This window comes from Vombatus ursinus, unplaced genomic scaffold (assembly GCF_900497805.2).
Source record: "Vombatus ursinus unplaced genomic scaffold, bare-nosed wombat genome assembly UNPS02014779.1, whole genome shotgun sequence".
Taxonomy (NCBI): domain Eukaryota; kingdom Metazoa; phylum Chordata; class Mammalia; order Diprotodontia; family Vombatidae; genus Vombatus; species Vombatus ursinus.
In genome coordinates this window covers 21,574,663-21,592,039 of record NW_020954557.1, presented here as the reverse complement: position 1 = coordinate 21,592,039, position 17,377 = coordinate 21,574,663, and the positions used below count along the sequence as shown (strand labels likewise).

Sequence of the window (17,377 nt, the reverse complement as noted above, 5' to 3'; positions counted from 1 at the left end):
AAAGTCACTTAACCCACATAGGCCTTTCATCTGTAAAATTAGGGACCAATTACCAGGTGATTTCTCAGAGGTAATTTCCGGCACTCTAAATCTGATCTTATGAAATTAGTGAGAATGTGGCCATTACATTTTCAAGCAGAGGATGGACTAAATGGATACTAAGCCCCCTTCCAATTCTGAGATAAGATGAAAAGATGCTACCACACAACAAGAAGAAAAATCTGAGTGTTAGGGTTTATAGAGGGAAGGAAGAAATAAGGGAAGAGGAATAGGGGTTAGTTACCAAAGCAGACAGTGAATTGAGTTTATTTTCAATGAGCCTGAATAGTCATTTTGTCTTCAGGAGAACACAGACTGTCATAAACCCTTTGACGACCCATGAGTGCCAAGGATGTCAGCCCTGCCCTCAAAGGTCTGTAGCTATTTCTATGTGATAATTTAAGAAATGACTCTCTAAGACTAAAAGTTTCATAACAGTTGACAATATGTATATCAGTTGCCAATATGCACTGGTAGAGGGTACTTCCTCACCAAGAACTCCCTATGGGAATGAAATCATAGGTCTGGGACCCTCCATCCCCAGCCCCCTCCCCCCCCCAAAATCCTTTTAGTGACCAACTGTTCTTTGTTTTCCAAATGGAATGAAATATTTACTGGAAGGTACAAAATACCTTGAATCTGTGTAGTGATTTGTAGTTTACAAAATATTTTTACATCTATTATCTTACAACCACCCTTGTAATAGCTAGGGTAATTGTTATTTTATAAATGAGGAAAGTAAGATGAGGAGAATGGCCAAGACCACACAGCTACTGAACATCAATACCAAGACTAGATCTCAGGTCTCCTGACTCCTAGATTATTGCTCTTTCCAGAACATCACATGATCTTCAGTATCTATAGGAAGTTCAAATGCCAATTGTTTTCTTACATATGGCCAGAGGGTGAATTAAGAAGTGGGGTATTAGGAAGGTCTATTTTCTCTCCACATAGAAGCCATATTGCAAAACTAATGCCTTCCCTCCCAAAGTACTTCGCATTTAGTTGCATTTATTCTCCTTGTATATCATCTATATACATGTATATACATATTAGAATTAGAATATAAGTTTTTTCTGAGTAGGGATTGTTTCATCCATCTTATTTGTTTCGACATAGACTAGGTATAGTGCCTGATATAGAGGTGTTGCTTAATAAATGCTTATGATTGACTAATTGTAACCCCTTGATGCAAAGTAAAGAATTAAGCCTTTTCTGTACCAAGTGAATGTACATGAATCTTTGTATAGGTTTCATTTCTGTTTTTATGATAACATATCTTTTATTTCCTTAATCCTCACAAACTCCCTGGGATAAGCAGAAAGCATACTGAAGTAGAAAGAACACTGAACTCAGAAGACCTGGGTTCAAGTCTCATCTCTGATACTTCCTAGCTGTGTGATCTTGGGTAAGTTACTCCACTTCTCTAGGCTTTAATTTCCTCAGATGGGAGATGAAGGTAATACTAATTTCATGAATTATTTCACAGAGTTGTTGAGAAAAGTAGTTTGTAAATAGCAATTCTCTATATAAACTGAGCTATTATTATTGTCCTCAATTTACAAATGGAAAAACTAAGGAAAATGGAAAAACCCATGTCCCATGTAAGGTCATGGCAGTTGAATTCATAGTCCTTTGTTCTTAGACTCAATAGCATCCCGGTAACTATGTCCAAATACATAGAACATTCAAATCTACTATCTCTTCAGCCATAACAGCCCAAATCACACTGATGGTACTTCAGTGGATAGATAATTTCATTGATGTAGATACTCTCTCTAGTGGTGTGAACTCCGCCTTCTCATCTTGTGCAATTCTTGTCCATGTGTTTCCATAAATGGTCCAGAGTGGATATGCACAATGGACTAGATGCCCTTTGTGAATTTTGTCATCATTCATACTTGCCACTCAATTGAACCAACTGCCTTTCAGATGATATTCCTGTAAAATACCTTCTATACCACTTCCGCAATACAAGTCATCTCTGATAATATCTTGAAGCCTACATGTGCTTACTATGCATCTTTCTGTTGCCCTCTGGGTTACCCACAACTTGATTACTTTGGGGGTTGGCACATTCCATGATTCACAGCCATATACATCAATAAACGAATAATGGTGTTAAAAAAAAGATGGACTTTTGAGTTAGAGAGCAGCTTAGAAGGACAGAAAAGAATGTATAATTTTCCCCACCCCAATTCAGCCCACTGTTATCCTCCTATTCAATTTTTAGACTAGCCCATTATCCATCTACAAAGACTGTCAAAGACGTATTTACTAACAGGTAAACTCAACTGGCTATACATCCAGCTGCAATATCATAGTTTAGACAGTAGTCATTCTTCATTCATTGAACTTAACTTCAGATTTTCTGAGTAGATTTTCAGGAGTTCAATGGGCAAGAGTGGAGGGTGGGGGTGGGTTGATACATTGGCACTATGTCATCTACAAACAAAATCGTCTAGAAGATATCTTTACTTATAGAGAATCCTTGTTCCACGTGGACTTTAAAGATAGGCTTTACGACAAGGCCAACCTTTTTGTCAAGTAAAGGTATCCCTGTTTATGATTCACTTAAAACTAATCACTAGAGCATCACTGAATAAAAATATCGCTGTGGTTGTGTCCATCAAGAAATCTTATATAATTTTAACATGTTCATGGAAAGACTCCTTGTTAATTGAGAGCCTTCAAGGTGATGTTTTGCTCACTGTCTAAAGCTTTTTTTTTTTTTAACATCAATAAATGATGAACTCAGCAGGATCTTGTATTTTCCCAGCCTTTCAGTGTAGTCATGTCACTGGATTGATAGAAAATTGTTTGTAAAAGGCAGTTTCTTCCTGTCTCTTCTTTTTCATCCAAAGGATCTTGTATGCATATATATTATTCTCATGAAGGTTTTGTAGAGAGAGGAGTAAGGATGTGGGTTACCAGTCAACAAGCATTTATGAAATGCCTACAATGTGCCAGATAGTGGACTGGGTGCTGGAAATACAAATATAATGAATGAAACATTCCTTCCTTGCAAGAGCTTACATTCCAAATGGCCACATATAAATGTGTATACACATGTGTATATTATACACATATACATGTTTGTAATATACATATATGTAGTATTTGCATATATCCTCTATAACAAGGTCTTGTCATACTACATCTATTTACATCACACTATATACATATATAGTGTGTGTATATACATATGTGTATACATATATGTGTGTGTGTATATGTGTGCATATGTACATATATGGAAAGAGAGAGAAAGCACAGATGAATAGTTGGGAGTTAAGGAACAAACAGCTGGAGATCATGAAAGGCTTCATGTAGCTGATGGTGATTTTTCTTATTTTGAAGGAAGAGAAAGATTCAGTGAGGCTAAGGTGATAAGGGAGTGTATTCCAAGCTTAGGGAAAAGCCATTAAAAATGTATAGAGACAGGAGATGGAGAAGAACGAATGTTGGGTATGAGGAATAGAAAGAAGGCTAGTTTGAGTAGATAGCCGAGGGTGGGAGGTGGGATATTACACAATGGACTGCTGTACAATGAAACTGGAAAGATCAGTGGGTCCAGTTTGGAAGGGTTTCAAAAACTAAACAAAGTTTATATATTTTATCCTAGAGGCAATAGGAATTCCTTGGAATTTATTAAGTAGGAGAGTGACATGGTCAAATCTGTGCTTAAGGAAAATCATTTTGGCATCAATGTAAAGAATGGACTGAAATGTGGCGATACTTGAGGAAGGAGACAAATTAGGAGGCTGCTGAAATAATCTAGCCAAAGATGATGAAGGCCTTGAACTAAGGAGGCAGTTTGCAGAGAAGGGGTCTAATGTGAGAGATATGAAGGCAAAATATTAAGACTTGGCAAGTGATTGGAAATATGTGATGAGGAAGAGTGAGGTTGATGGACATGATGGAAAAACAAGAAATTTCTCTCACCTCATTAGTTCTGGTGCCTGCATTTTTCTGTTCCTTCAGTTGCTGTAAAACAAACAAAAAATCCTTAAAGTATATGTCATGCTAACTTTTATTTTTTAAACTAACCATAAACAAGAGCAGAAGCAGAGACAATCATACAGAAGAAAATTGCAAGAGGGATAAATGCCATCATCTTGATTTAATAGTGTAATAGATATAAAATAACCCCATTGTATTTTAATCTAAAGAATTATAGGGGCAGCTAGGTGACGCAGTGGATACAGCACTGGCCCTGGAGTCAGGAGGACCTGAGTTCAAATCCGGCCCCAGACACATAACACTAACTAGCTGTGTGACCCTGGGCAAGTCACTTAACCCCAATTGCCTCACAAAAAAAAAAAAGAATTATAGACTCCTTTACTGAACTTAAAGCTCTCTGAGGGTAGGGACCATGCCCCATTTATCTTTAAATATCCCCAACATCTAGCACAGTCCATTGCACATGAAAGGTACTGAATAAATGGTAGTTGAATAATGAATGAAGGAATTACTAACAGAGTAACATCATGCCAAATACCATGGGATAGCTACTAGGGTAAAGAGTTTCTATCTTTTCTCTTTCTAAGCAAATGTGTTCTGGCCTGGCTGCAGAAATTCCATACCATATCATTCCTGGCCCAGCAAACTACTTCTCCTTCTCCCTGTAGATTAGTTCCACTCTAAGACAGGCCTATGAGTCTCAGACCAAATCAGCATTATTCTTGTAATGGATCTAGCCCCTGGGATTGTACTAGAACCGATCTGCTACCCCAGGACTGTGATAACCCAAAAATAAGCTAGACTTCCCAAATATGCCCTGTCCCTAGGCCAGCATGTCATAGGTCCCCTTTGTCCTCATTTATTTTCAGCTATAAAATGAAGGGATTGAATTAGATGATCTCCATGGCTCCTTATGATTCTGGATCCTAACATTTTGTTTTGTTTTGTTTTGTTTTTCATCTTATTTTAAGAAATCAATTGAAAGATTTGTAATGAGGTCATCTAACACCAAGTTTTGTGTTGTCTGGAAGGCTTGTTGTTTCACCAATATTTAATTATAAAAAAACCCCATTTTTGTTCCCCATAAGCTCTTTGAAGGCAGATATAATTCTGATTCTATTTCTTTTGGACCTTTTTTCTTTGTTATATTCCCCAATAACTCCCCCCAAGTTATTTTAACATGGTTCCACCTACAGTAGGCACTCAATAAAGGCAGGCCTACTTGTACTTTAATGTTGTTACTGAGGCTTCAGGCAATAAGATGCTGACTGCTAAATTAAAAATCAGTATGCAAGTGTGTAAATTAAATAAATTTACTCATACCCCAATTTATGCCAGGGAGTATATTATAACCTCTATCTTCATGGAGACCAGAAAAAGTTAACAAATGTAATACTGGGTTTCACCGAACATGATATCCAATGAGTTAGTTAAAGAGAAAGGTTAAGGGGTCAGAGAGAAAACTGGTCAGGGCAATCCCTTCAGAAAGGGTTATGATTCAGTTTGGTTTGGAGGACCTTTGTTTTCTCATCAGTAAAAGGAGGGAGTTGGACTTAAAAATTTTTAATATCCTTGTCAATTTTAAAAGTCTATGATTTTACATAAATAACTTTAAAAAGACAACTTGGTGTAGTAGAGAGAAGAGACCTTCGAGTCAGACACACCTCGGTGAGCTCAAAGTTCAAACATACTGTTTGTTTGACCCTGGGCAAGTCACCTAACTTTTCAACATCCCAGATGGTTCTATAAGACTATCAATACAGAGAAGGCACTAATCTGCATAGGTTGGGTCTTCACAAGGAGCCCTCTAGACCAGTGAAATTATAGGTCTGGTTAAAAAAAAAAGGAAGCTAGAAACTTATTAGTAAGACATTTTTTAACTTAAATATGTTTGGTACAACTTGATACCATGATTGTGATCAAGGAAATTTAAATTTTTTTTATGTGTTTCTATATAAAGTAATAAAATTTCCTATCAGGAAAGCATTCTAATACTTACTATATACAATGTCCTATTTTAAGTGCTATTGGAAATATAAAGACATACAAGGCATATTTATTGCCTTTAAAGAGTCTGATAACTGGTAGGAAAGGTGACAAGTATATGAATTTGTCTAGTCATTTCATCACATCTGATTCTCCATGATCCCATTTAGGATTTTCTTGGCAAAGATACTGAAGTGGTTTACCATTTCCTTCTCCAAATCATTTTACAGACAAAGAAACTGAGGCATATGGAGTTAAGTGACTTGTATAGGGTCACACAGCTAGTAAGTGTCTGAATAGATGAATAATTAGTTAGCATCATGTAATTAGTTCAATAAGAAAGGTAAAACCTAAAGAGTTACAGAGTTCAGAAAAGGGAAATCTTTCCTGGACTGGAGGAAAAGAGATGGCTTCCTGCAGAAGATAGGACTTAACCTGGGTCTTGAAGTTTTGAAAGTGAATTTTGGGAAAACATATCTGACTCCATCTTGTCCTATATCAGCCATTTTGCTGTACATGACTCGTCACGAACTGAAAGAACAGCTATAGAAGCTGGTGTCCTTCAATGTCTTCTTTGCTCCTGTCAGTACCAAATGACTTAGTTACTGAAGGTGGAGGATTCTAGAATCTTTGGAATGTCCTCTGCCTTTGTCTGATCTGAAGGGCTGTTCTCTTTGATTTAGTAAACAAGCTATACTAAGAAAATAACTCCCATATCTATTTCCTATAGTAAATTATATACATTTTCCTTTAACAAGCATGGTATTATTTTCTTTGCATAGCCACCTGCATTTTAATTAATAGCTTTTTTCTTTGTTTTATATAATGTTTAAATGTTGCTTGCTGAATTGTAAATGATGCAATCCCTATTAACTGCTGGTGGAGAATGTGATACTCTTGAGTGTCATACAGCCTGTCTCTTGATTTGTTCTGGCCTATTGGCTTTAGCTAGTCAAATTGATAAGAAAATTCATGCAATAAAAGGATGGGTATAATTTGATAAAACACAGAGGAGGAATTTCATGCAAAGGAAACAGCATAAGCCAAGCAAAGGAAACAGCATAAGCCAAGGCCCAGAACTGGGAAAAGAGCAAGATACGTAACCTAATTTGACTCAAACATTAGGTATATGTGGGGAAACGATGAGCAATAACTCTTGGAGGGTAGATTGGAGCCATGCTGTATTGGGAGCTGAATACAGTGTTGGGGAATTTGGATTTTTATTCTACAGGCAAAAGGGAAACCAGCAAACATTTTTAAGTGGGAAGTGACATGAACAGAAATATACTTTAGAAAGGTTAATCTCACCTTGTATGTAGGATAAATTGAAGGGGCAAGATTAAAGATAGGGAGACCAGTAAAGGGGTTGTTTAAATATTCCAGGTGTGAAGTAATAATGGCCTAAATTTCTATGGCAGTAGTGAGAATAGGAAAGAAAGGGGAAATGCTAGATACATTTTAAAGGAAAAATTGACAATATTTGATGAGGAAGGTGAATGAAAACAGAGCTCTCAAGTGTAGATGATACTACCATTAACAAAAGCAGGAAAGTAGGTAAAGTTTGTATACATTTTGTATTTAATTTCTTATATACATGTTTCACTTCGAGAATTTAAGCTCTCTGAGAGCAGGGGGTGTTTTGTTTTTGTCTTGGTATCCCCCTCATGTCTAACATAGCCCCTGACACACGCAAGATTGTTGAATTGACGTCAGAAGTAGAGAGAAGACAGTAGCAGCCTTGGAAGAATTCCCAGATAGGATGTGGAAGAAAGAGGGAAAGTGAGGGAAGGAGATAGAGAGGTCAGAGAATGAGAAGAGCCAATATAGTTAGGTATCCCAGAAGATGAGGGGCATATTTCAAGAAGGATGGCATGGCAAATAGCATCAAATGAGGCACAAGTCAAAAAGGACGAGAAGCATCCAACATGGCCCATTATCTGAGTCAACTACAGACAGTAGTTTTAGTAGCATGCTGGAGGCAGAAGCCAAACGACAAGGGGCCAGGAGTGAGTAGATAATGAGAAAATCACAACACTAACGTAAGCTACTTAAGTTGTAGATACTTTGAACACTGCACTTTCCTCCTGCTTTACTAAAAGTAAATTTTCTCCCTTCCTAAATGTCCGACTGAGTATGTGATTTGGTAAAGGGAGAATTAAGGGAAAAGCCTTGCTCTTGTATTACCTAAGGAAGAAGAAAATTATAATACCTTGGATAGCAGGACAGCAGGAGGCAGCCTGTGATCCTGGATAGAGCATTAAACATGGAATCAGTGATATCTGGGTTTGAATCTCGTCTCTAACACTTGTTAACTGTATAGCCTTGGGTAAGTCACTTAAAATCTCCCCACCTTAGGTTCTCCATCTACAAAATGGGGATAATAATAACACCTATCTCATAGGGTTGTTGTGAGGATCAAATGAGAAAAAAAATACATACATATATATACACACACATATACATATATAGAGAGAGAAAGAATGCTTTGCAAAGTTTAGAAAGCTACATAAATGTTAGCTATTTTTAATTATGATTATGAAAGTAGACAGTATTGAGAGGTTTGTTATTGTTGTTCAGTTGTGTCCGACTCTTGGGGTTTTCTTGGCAAAGATACTGGAGTGGTTTGCCATTTCCTTCTCCAGTTCATTTTATAGAAGAGGAAACGGAGGCAAACAGGGTTAAGTGACTTGTCTAGGGTCACACAGCTAGTAAGTGTCTGAGACCAGAGTTGAACTCAAGAAGATGAGTCTTCCTCACTCCAGGCCTGGCACTCTATCCACTGTGCCATTTAGCCCTATTGAGAGGTTATCAGAAAGAAAATTCTGGAGTTGCCTTGACCAGTTTTTTTTTCCCTTCAGAAAGAGTTATTCATATTGCTTTAAGACAAAACAAAGGAAAAAAATATATAAAAGAATTTAAAAGTAATCTCCCCACCAGATGCCGAAATTCTGCTGCTAAGCTTCCATTAGTAGATTCCTCCATGTTCATTACTTTTGTGTGTGTCCCCAAAATGTTGAATTTCCTAAACCTATACAGAAGAAGTTAGAAAAGTCTGTGAGGCTTAGAATGACAAAAAAGAAACAGTGAAATTTGGTAAAAAGTGTTTCACCTACCCCTTTACTGTATTCTTCTCATTTACATCTCTGTAAGAGAAAATCATATAGATACCGTAAGCTAAAAAACAAGCTTCACAAAATGACTTAGCCAAAAGAAATTTTTGCACACATGTAAATGAAAGCTAGATCCAAAGAAATTTGACACATATCTCCTCTGTGACCTGGAGAATATTCCAGTATAAACTTACTAGGATTTTCCTAATTTTACTCTTCAAAGGCCTCAGACACTGGGGAGATGTCCAGAGGCAAAGAGAAAGAGATTATGATTTTTATCACACTCTCACTTATAATTTCTTAAACTTGAACTCTCTCAGTTGCCCAAAATGTGACTAAATACATCCTGGGAATAAATGATTTGTCTGTTTTCCCTGAGTTATCTAATTCTAGACTAAAATTGTGGGCACAAAGCGCAATGGGCCTGCTCTATCTAAGGCAGAGGTGAGTCACCTCTAGGTTACTCTTATCCAAAGTCAACTACTATAGAACAATTCTAAAGCTGACTTTTGGAGTTTCAGGTCTAGGACCTCACCCTGAATTGATGTGGTCTTGGAGACGAGTTTCTCCTTGGCCCCAAGAACTAAAGCTGCCTCAGTCTCTTCTTGTTTGAAAAAAAAAAAAAAAGACCCCACCCTCTGGAGATGGTGAGGAATTGAGCTGGTTTACAGGAGGGACTAACCATTCTTTTGTGCAATGTTCAATTATTCTTCAGTTTATCTAGAGGTTACCAAGGCAGTTACATTTACATTAATGGGTTTAGAAATCAATTCAAATATCCAATGAAAAACCTGTATATTTAACTGTCTGAATTATGTGTATTGCCTCCTGTGGGTGGGAAGGATGTGCTCAACAGCAATATACATATATATTGCTAGGATCTAATGCACAAGTCCAAAATAATGCATTTTCATTTTAAGTGTGTGTAAGGAACTAAAACCCCCAGTGTTGTATATACTGTTGTGATTAGTAGATTCCTTGTTATTATAATATTAATTGTATATTTCACTTTAAGTTGTATCAAGGAAATTTTGAAAGATGACTTACTTATCAAATAAGACTTTCACTTTCAAATTATAATTCAGTTCCTGTAATCTCACCAGCAATCTGGAAAGAAAAGGAAAACAAAATACATGGAACATTAGTTTCACCCAATGCCATGCCTTTGTACTAGTCATTCCAATGCTTAGTGTACTCTCCCTCCTAATCTCCAACTCTTAGAATCCCTGGTTTCCTTTAGGACCCAGATTAATTACTACCTCCACTAAGAGGCCTTTCTTGGTTGCCCCAAATGCCAGTGCATCCCTCTAAGTTCAACTTCTATCTACGCTGTATTTATTTTGTAGAATATGATTTATGTGTTGTCTTGTATATTGTACCTTCCTCTTTAAATTATAAGCTCCTTGAGGGCAGGGACTCCTTTTTCTTATTTGTATCCCCAGCCTTTAGCACAATGATAAGTACACATAGTAGGTGCTTAATAAATGTTTAGTGGATATTGAAAAATAAGACTATAAGCTCCTCAAAAGCAAGGATAGTATTTTTTGTTATTTTTGTATTTCTGGAATATTGCACAGAAACTTGTACCTAGTAGTGCTTAATAAAATGAATGACCAGATCAGTCAAGCAACATCTCTTATTAAAATGTTATCTATGAACCATCCTTATTAAAAATGATAGCACAATAATCATTAGAAATTTAGCTTTGTGGGAAGACTTTCGTGGCTTCTGAATGAATTTTAAGACCAAATAGATCAACTGGGGAATGGCTAAACAAGTTGTGCCACATTATTGTGATGGAAATACTACTGTGATATAAGAAATGATGAGCTCGATAAACATGGATAGACTTGTGTGAAATAATGAAGAGTGAAATGAACAGAACCAAGAGAACATTGTACACAGTAACATCGTTGTTTTTTTTCTTTTTTGGGTGGGGCAATTGGGGTTAAGTGACTTGCCCAGAATCACACAGCTAGCGAGTATTGTGTGTCTGAGGCCACATTTGAACTCAGGTCCTCCTGACTCCAGGGCCAGTGCTCTATCTACTGTGTTACCTAGCTGCCCCAACAACATTGCTTTAAGGACAACTTTGAGTGACTAAGTCATTTTGACTATTATAAATACCCAAATTAACTACAAAGGACATATTTAGGAAGATGCTGTCTGCATCCAGAGAAAGAACTGATAAATAGAAGTAGGAATAGAATGAATTTACATATATCTATATATATACACACACATACATATAGATACACATATTTGTGTATAAAGGTAGCCATCCCAAGGGTGGGGAGGAGGGAGGAAGGGAACAAAAAAGGGGAAAAAAAGAAAGTTACATCATAACTTTATTACATATTTAAAAGGAATAGCAAGTTGTACATAATAGATTTGCAGTTTCATGTACAATCATCTTTTTTTCCCCCTATTCTATCATATTATGAAAATGCTTGTTTTATTGCTTAAGCTCAGAATAAAATAAATAAAATTAAAAGGCCAAATAGATCTAAGAAAGCACTTGGGAGGTAGTAGGGTCTAGTCTAGTACAAAAATTACTGGGCTAGGAGTCAGCAGATACTACACTGCTCTATGATAAAAAATCTCAACAGCTATGAGCAAAAAAAAAAGGATCAAAGTCTGATCTTCCCAAAAGGTAACACAATTCTGCCACTAAGAATCCTTTATGGTGGCCTCCTCCATGACCTAGTCTCAGCTCTGTCATTAATCACCTGTGTGATCTTGGGCAAGAGACAATTTCTCTGGATCTCAAGTTTGTCATCTGTCACTAGACGACCTCTAAACCACTTTCCAGTTGTTAATATTCTATGATTCTAAGGGCAGAGTAGAGCCCTTCTTAAAGGTCACACATATCATCCTTTCAATTTGATTATAATGACTCAGTCTCAAGAGACCCTATATCAAGAGGCCAAGAGTGACTCTGTAAATCATGATACAGTGGCAGAGTCTAAGGGACTCGAGGAGGCTGACTGACAGTATAGAGAAAAAAATTAATAGAAAAAAAAGTACTGCATTATTCCTTTCTCCCAAAGCACTGTGTGCAATAGTTTTAAAAAGAGAAAGTCAGAACCACAAAGTAAAAAGTAAGGAGATTATGGAGTTAGGTGCATTATTACCTCAGTTTCACAGTGAACTGTACTCCGGTCTTCAGGACTAAGGGCCTCTGTGGATGAGTTGGCATACATGGCTGTCTTTCCACCACAAATGAGCTGCAATTACCAAGTAAAGTGAAGACAAATTATCACTTATATCTGTTTGATGCAGGTAATATATAATTTTTCTAACAGGAAAAACTATGAAAAGGCAAAGATGAAAATGGCTCCTCCAGTTTGGGTGACTTTGCTTCTACCAGTTCAAAATGCAAGCAAAACAGAAACCTTATCCAAGCAAGCAAAACAGAAGGAGAATTATGAAGGGAGAAATTTTTCAAAGATAAAATTCTTGTCATCTATTCACTCTAAGTTTTCTTAAAAGATTACAACTCCAATTGGAATTCAGTCATTGAAATGTGTTGATCTAATTTCCAACAGGTGAAATGCTCATATATTAACACCAGCCATAGCACAGTGAGAAAACATTTTAACTATATCAGGTTAGCCCAAGAAAAATGATGGCTGACATAAACTGCTCTTTTTTCTTGGATTGAACAATACTATCAAGTACCAAGTGCTTCTAAATTATAATAAATTGTTACTAATTAGAATAATTGCAAAAAATAGAGGCAAATATTGCCGCCCAAGTGAGTAGTTACCATTGAATTAGCTGCTTGAAAAGACTCAAAGTTCGGTCACGTAAAATATCTTTGTTTTTCGGGATAGGATCCAACTCATAGGTGTATTTCTGTTCCAATTCCTCAAGTTTTTTAAGTTGCTGACGAGCTTGCTGAAGACTTTCAGCAATGATGGTGAACCTGACAGGAGACATACCACAGATTTCTGAATGACAGTTTTCATAGCAAAATGATAAAGACCAAGTATATTTCTTTTTTTAAAAAATTTATTTATTTTTAGTTTTCAACATTCACTTCCATAAGCGTTTGAGTTTCAAATTTTCTCCTCATCCTTCCCTGCCTCCCTCTCCAAGACAGCACGCAATCTGATATAGGCTCTACCTATACATTCCTATTAAATATATTTTCACATTAGTGATGTTGTAAAGAAAAATTAGAACCAAGAGGAGGAACCACAAGAAAGAAGAAACAAAACAGAAGAAAAAAAAAGGGGCAAATATTATGCTTTGATCTGCATTCAAACTCCATAGTTCTTTCTTTGGATGTGGATAGAATTTTCCATCATGAGACCTTTGGAGATATCTTAGATCCTTGCATTGCTGAGAAGGGCTAAGTCTGTCAACGTTAGTCATCACACAATGTAGCTGTTATTGTGTGCAACTTTCTCCTGATTCTACTCACTTCACTCAGTATCAGTCCATACAAGTCTTTCCAGCTTTTTCTGAAGTCAACCTGTTCATCATTTCTTATAACACAATAGTGTTCCATTACATTCATGTACCACAACTTCTTCAGCCATTCCTCAATTGATGGGCATTCCCCCAATTTCCAATTCTTTGCTACCACAAAAAGAACTACTATAAATATTTTTGTACATGTGGGTCCTTTTCCCACCAAATATAAATGTCTATAAATCAATGATAGAACAATGTAATATTGAGCATATCTACTATGCTAGGCATTATAGGGAATCAAGAAAAATGTACAACATGATCCCTTCCCTTAGCACTGAACCATGAGATAGGAGATCATGGTTCTGGCTCCTTTCACCCCCTCCAACACTTACCAGCTGTGAGAAGCAATGGAGAATGCTTGGTTCAGAGTCAATGAATCTGAATTAAAACCCAGCTCTATTATTTATAGCCAGCGTGACCTTGGGCAAGTCACTTCATCTGCCTCGGTTTCCTCAAGGTTGGAACTAGATGGCTTCTGAAGTCCCTTCTATATCTAACTCTATGCCTTTATGATCCTAAGTTACTTCAATTCTCTGGGCCTCAGTTTCCTCATCTACAAAATGAGAGGGATATACTCTAAATGACTCAAAGATTCCTTCCAGTTACAAATATACAACTCTTGAATGACCTTGGGTAAATCACTTAACTTTTCTGAGCATCAGCTGCCTTATTAACAGCAAGCATTCACAGAATGCTTGAAGGTTTACAAAGTACTTTACAAATGTTAGCTCATTTGTTCCTCACAACAATCCTGTGAGGTAGGTGCTACAATTATCCTTTTTTGTAGATGAGGAAACTGAGGCAGATAAATGTTAAGTGAATTACCCAGGTTGCAGAGCTAGTAAGGGTCTGAGGCAGAATTCAAACTCAGATCTTCATGGCTCTAAGTCTTATCTTCTTGCCATTGGACTACCTAGATGCCTTACTGAGTAAATGACAGAAAGATAGATAGAGTATTTATTAAGAGTTTATTATATGCCAGGCACTGTGAAAATGAAAATGATAATAAGAATGAGAACAGGGACTAGATGAGAAGACTTTCTGAGGACCCTTCTGGCTCCAAGATCTGTAGTGTCAGAGATATCATTTTCCTCTAGATTCTTTAAAATCATCCCAAACTTAAAACCCAGTTGGAAAGATGAGTGTTGGATACTAACACTTGGTGATTAAGGGCAATTAATAGTTCCCGACAAGCAGGCATTAAGAAGGAGTTGAGGGGGCACCTAGGTGGCGCAGTGGATAGAGCACCAGCCCTGGACTCAGGAGGACCTGAGTTCAAATCTGACCTCAGACACATAACACTTACTACCTGTGTGACCCGGAGCAAGTCGCTTAACCCCATTGCCTAGCCAAAAAAAAAAAACAAAACAAAACAAAAACCAAGAAGGAGTTGATATAGCTATAGTCCAATAGATAAAGTTAGGGTCAGCATGGAGTAGATCAGGGACAATGCTAAGAAGAGAGCAATGGCATACGGAGACAAAATGGCAGCTAGCTTCCCACAATGCCACCATCTATGAAAGTTTTCTTTTGACAGTGGCACAATGACCCAACCTTTTCCCCACTGTGCTGGGTATGCATGGCTATGAACCTGGATATTGAGAATAACAAATGTGATTAGTAGCAGTATTCTATAAAGCAGTAGCTAACAATTGCTAATTTTTTTCACAAAGAATTTAAGTGCAGAAAAAGCCTACTGCAGGCTGGAATTGCTGGGTAAAGTAGGCGTAAAGGAGGTGATAACAGTTAGCATGTATATAACATTTTAAGGTTTGCAAAGTGCTTTACATAAGTTATCTCATTTGATCCTCATAACATCATTGTGAGGTAGGTGCTATTATTATCCCCATTTTCTGATGAGGAAACTGAGGCTGATGGAGGTTAAACGATTTGCCTAAGATGACAACTAATAAGAATCTGAGGCAGAATTTGAATTTAGATCATTCTGGTTCCAAGAAAGAATTCTATCCACTGTACTACTTGGATAGTCTGGAAGGAAGGTTAAAATTAGGAGAGATGAAAAGGAGGAAGGAAAAAAATTTATTATTGTTTGGTCATTTAATTATATCTGACTCTTTATGACACCGTGGACCATAGCATGACAATGGTGCTCATGAGGTTTTCTTGGCAAAGATACTGGAATGGTTCACCATTTCCTTCTCCAGTGGATTAAGGGAAACAGAAGTTAAATGACTTGCCCAGGGTCACATAGCTAGGAAGTGTCTGAGGCCAGATTTGAACTCAGGTCTTTCTGTCTCCAGACCCAGTGATCTATCCACTGAGCCACCTAGCTGCTAAGAAGTGACAAGTTACTGCCAGAAGTGGAATTACTGGCAAGGAAAACAATATGATCAAAAGCTTGAAAGTGGAATCTAATGTAGTGTGTGTAGAAGATAGTGTAGGGGCAGCTAGGTGGCACAGTGGATAGAGCACTGGGCCAGGAGTCAGGAGAACCTGAGTTCAAATCTGGCCTCAGACATTTGACATTTACCAGCCATGTGACCCTGGGCAGGTCACTTAACTCCAATTGCCTTACCAAAAAGCCAAAAGGCCAAAAAGCCAAAAAAAAAAAAAAGAAGATAGTGCAAATAACAGCCTGACTGGAATATGTTCTAGCAATGGAAAAATAATGGAAGAGGTAGAGATAACAGTGCACACTTGCAAAAGATCTTGAAAGCCAAGCAGAAGAATTTAGTGTTGATACAGTAGAAAAGAGGGAGTGATTGCAGGTTTTTGAGTAGATATAATGATAATGGCATGGAATTGGATCTGTAATCTCAGTGATATAGAGCACTCCCAATAAGGATATTTTCAATAATGATGATAATAATAATATTAATAATGCTTCCTAAAGTCCAACCTATCATCTATGTTGTAAGGAGAGGGACAGTATCATATTAAAAGCATGGAAAAACCTAGGAAGCATTATGTGAACTGATGAAAAGTGAACTGAACAAAGCAAGGAGATCATTGTACACAGTAACAGCAATATTATACGATGCTCAAAACTGGGAATGACTTAGTTCTTCTCAGCAAGACAATGATCTGACACAATTCCAAAGGATTCATGATGAAAAATACTATCCACCTCCAGAGAATGGACTGATGGAGTCTGAATGCAGATTGAAGCATACTTTTTTAAATTTTATTTTTCTTGGGTTTTTTTTGGGGGGGTCTGTTTTCTTTTGTACCATGACTAATACGAAAATATGTTTTATATGACTGAATTTGTATACTCTATATCCAAGTGTTTGCCTTCTCAAGGAGAGGGGAGGAGAGGGAATGTGGAACTCAAAAAAAAATTTTTTTTCAGCCAAAATCAAGGTTTATTAAAAATCTGCCATATTGGCCAGACTCTTAAGGCATCTGAGCACCTGTAAGCTATTGGCTAGATTGTAAAAATCTAAGCAGGGGCTAGATTATAAGAATCCAAGCCTCAAAAATTATTTTTAAAAATGAATGTTAAAATTATCTTTACATGTAAGTGAGAAATAAAAAACATTCTTTAAAAAAAATTAAGAGCATGCTAGTCTGAGTGATATATAGCAGTAACATTGTGTCCCAAAGCCATGATAGTAGCTGCAACTGTCTGACAGGAACCCTGAAATGCTGACTAATTGGGCTTTGGCAATGCCACAACTGGCCAGTGTGATGATGAAACTGTTCCTATGAGTACAAGAAATAGATGGGTGGCATACAAGATGGTCCTACTCAAAACTGTCATGATGATTAGGCTGACACAGAGGACAGCCTAGTGGGCAGGACTCCTTTGTGTTCTGGTATCACAAGACTGCAAA

At 37.1% G+C, this 17,377-nt stretch overlaps 1 protein-coding gene across 1 annotated transcript in view; it reads right to left on the bottom strand.

Moving 5' to 3' along the window:
• Nucleotides 1-17,377, bottom strand: part of STAT1 (signal transducer and activator of transcription 1) — a 58,930-nt gene that overhangs the window by 24,540 nt on the left and 17,013 nt on the right. Inside the window, exons 9-14 of the mRNA XM_027865768.1 lie at nucleotides 12,868-13,026; nucleotides 12,233-12,325; nucleotides 10,146-10,205; nucleotides 9,102-9,131; nucleotides 8,923-9,016; nucleotides 3,985-4,026 (exon numbers count right to left, since the gene is read on the bottom strand). Coding sequence (XP_027721569.1) covers nucleotides 3,985-4,026; nucleotides 8,923-9,016; nucleotides 9,102-9,131; nucleotides 10,146-10,205; nucleotides 12,233-12,325; nucleotides 12,868-13,026 — 478 coding nt within the window. The remainder of the gene's footprint in view (nucleotides 1-3,984; nucleotides 4,027-8,922; nucleotides 9,017-9,101; nucleotides 9,132-10,145; nucleotides 10,206-12,232; nucleotides 12,326-12,867; nucleotides 13,027-17,377) is intronic.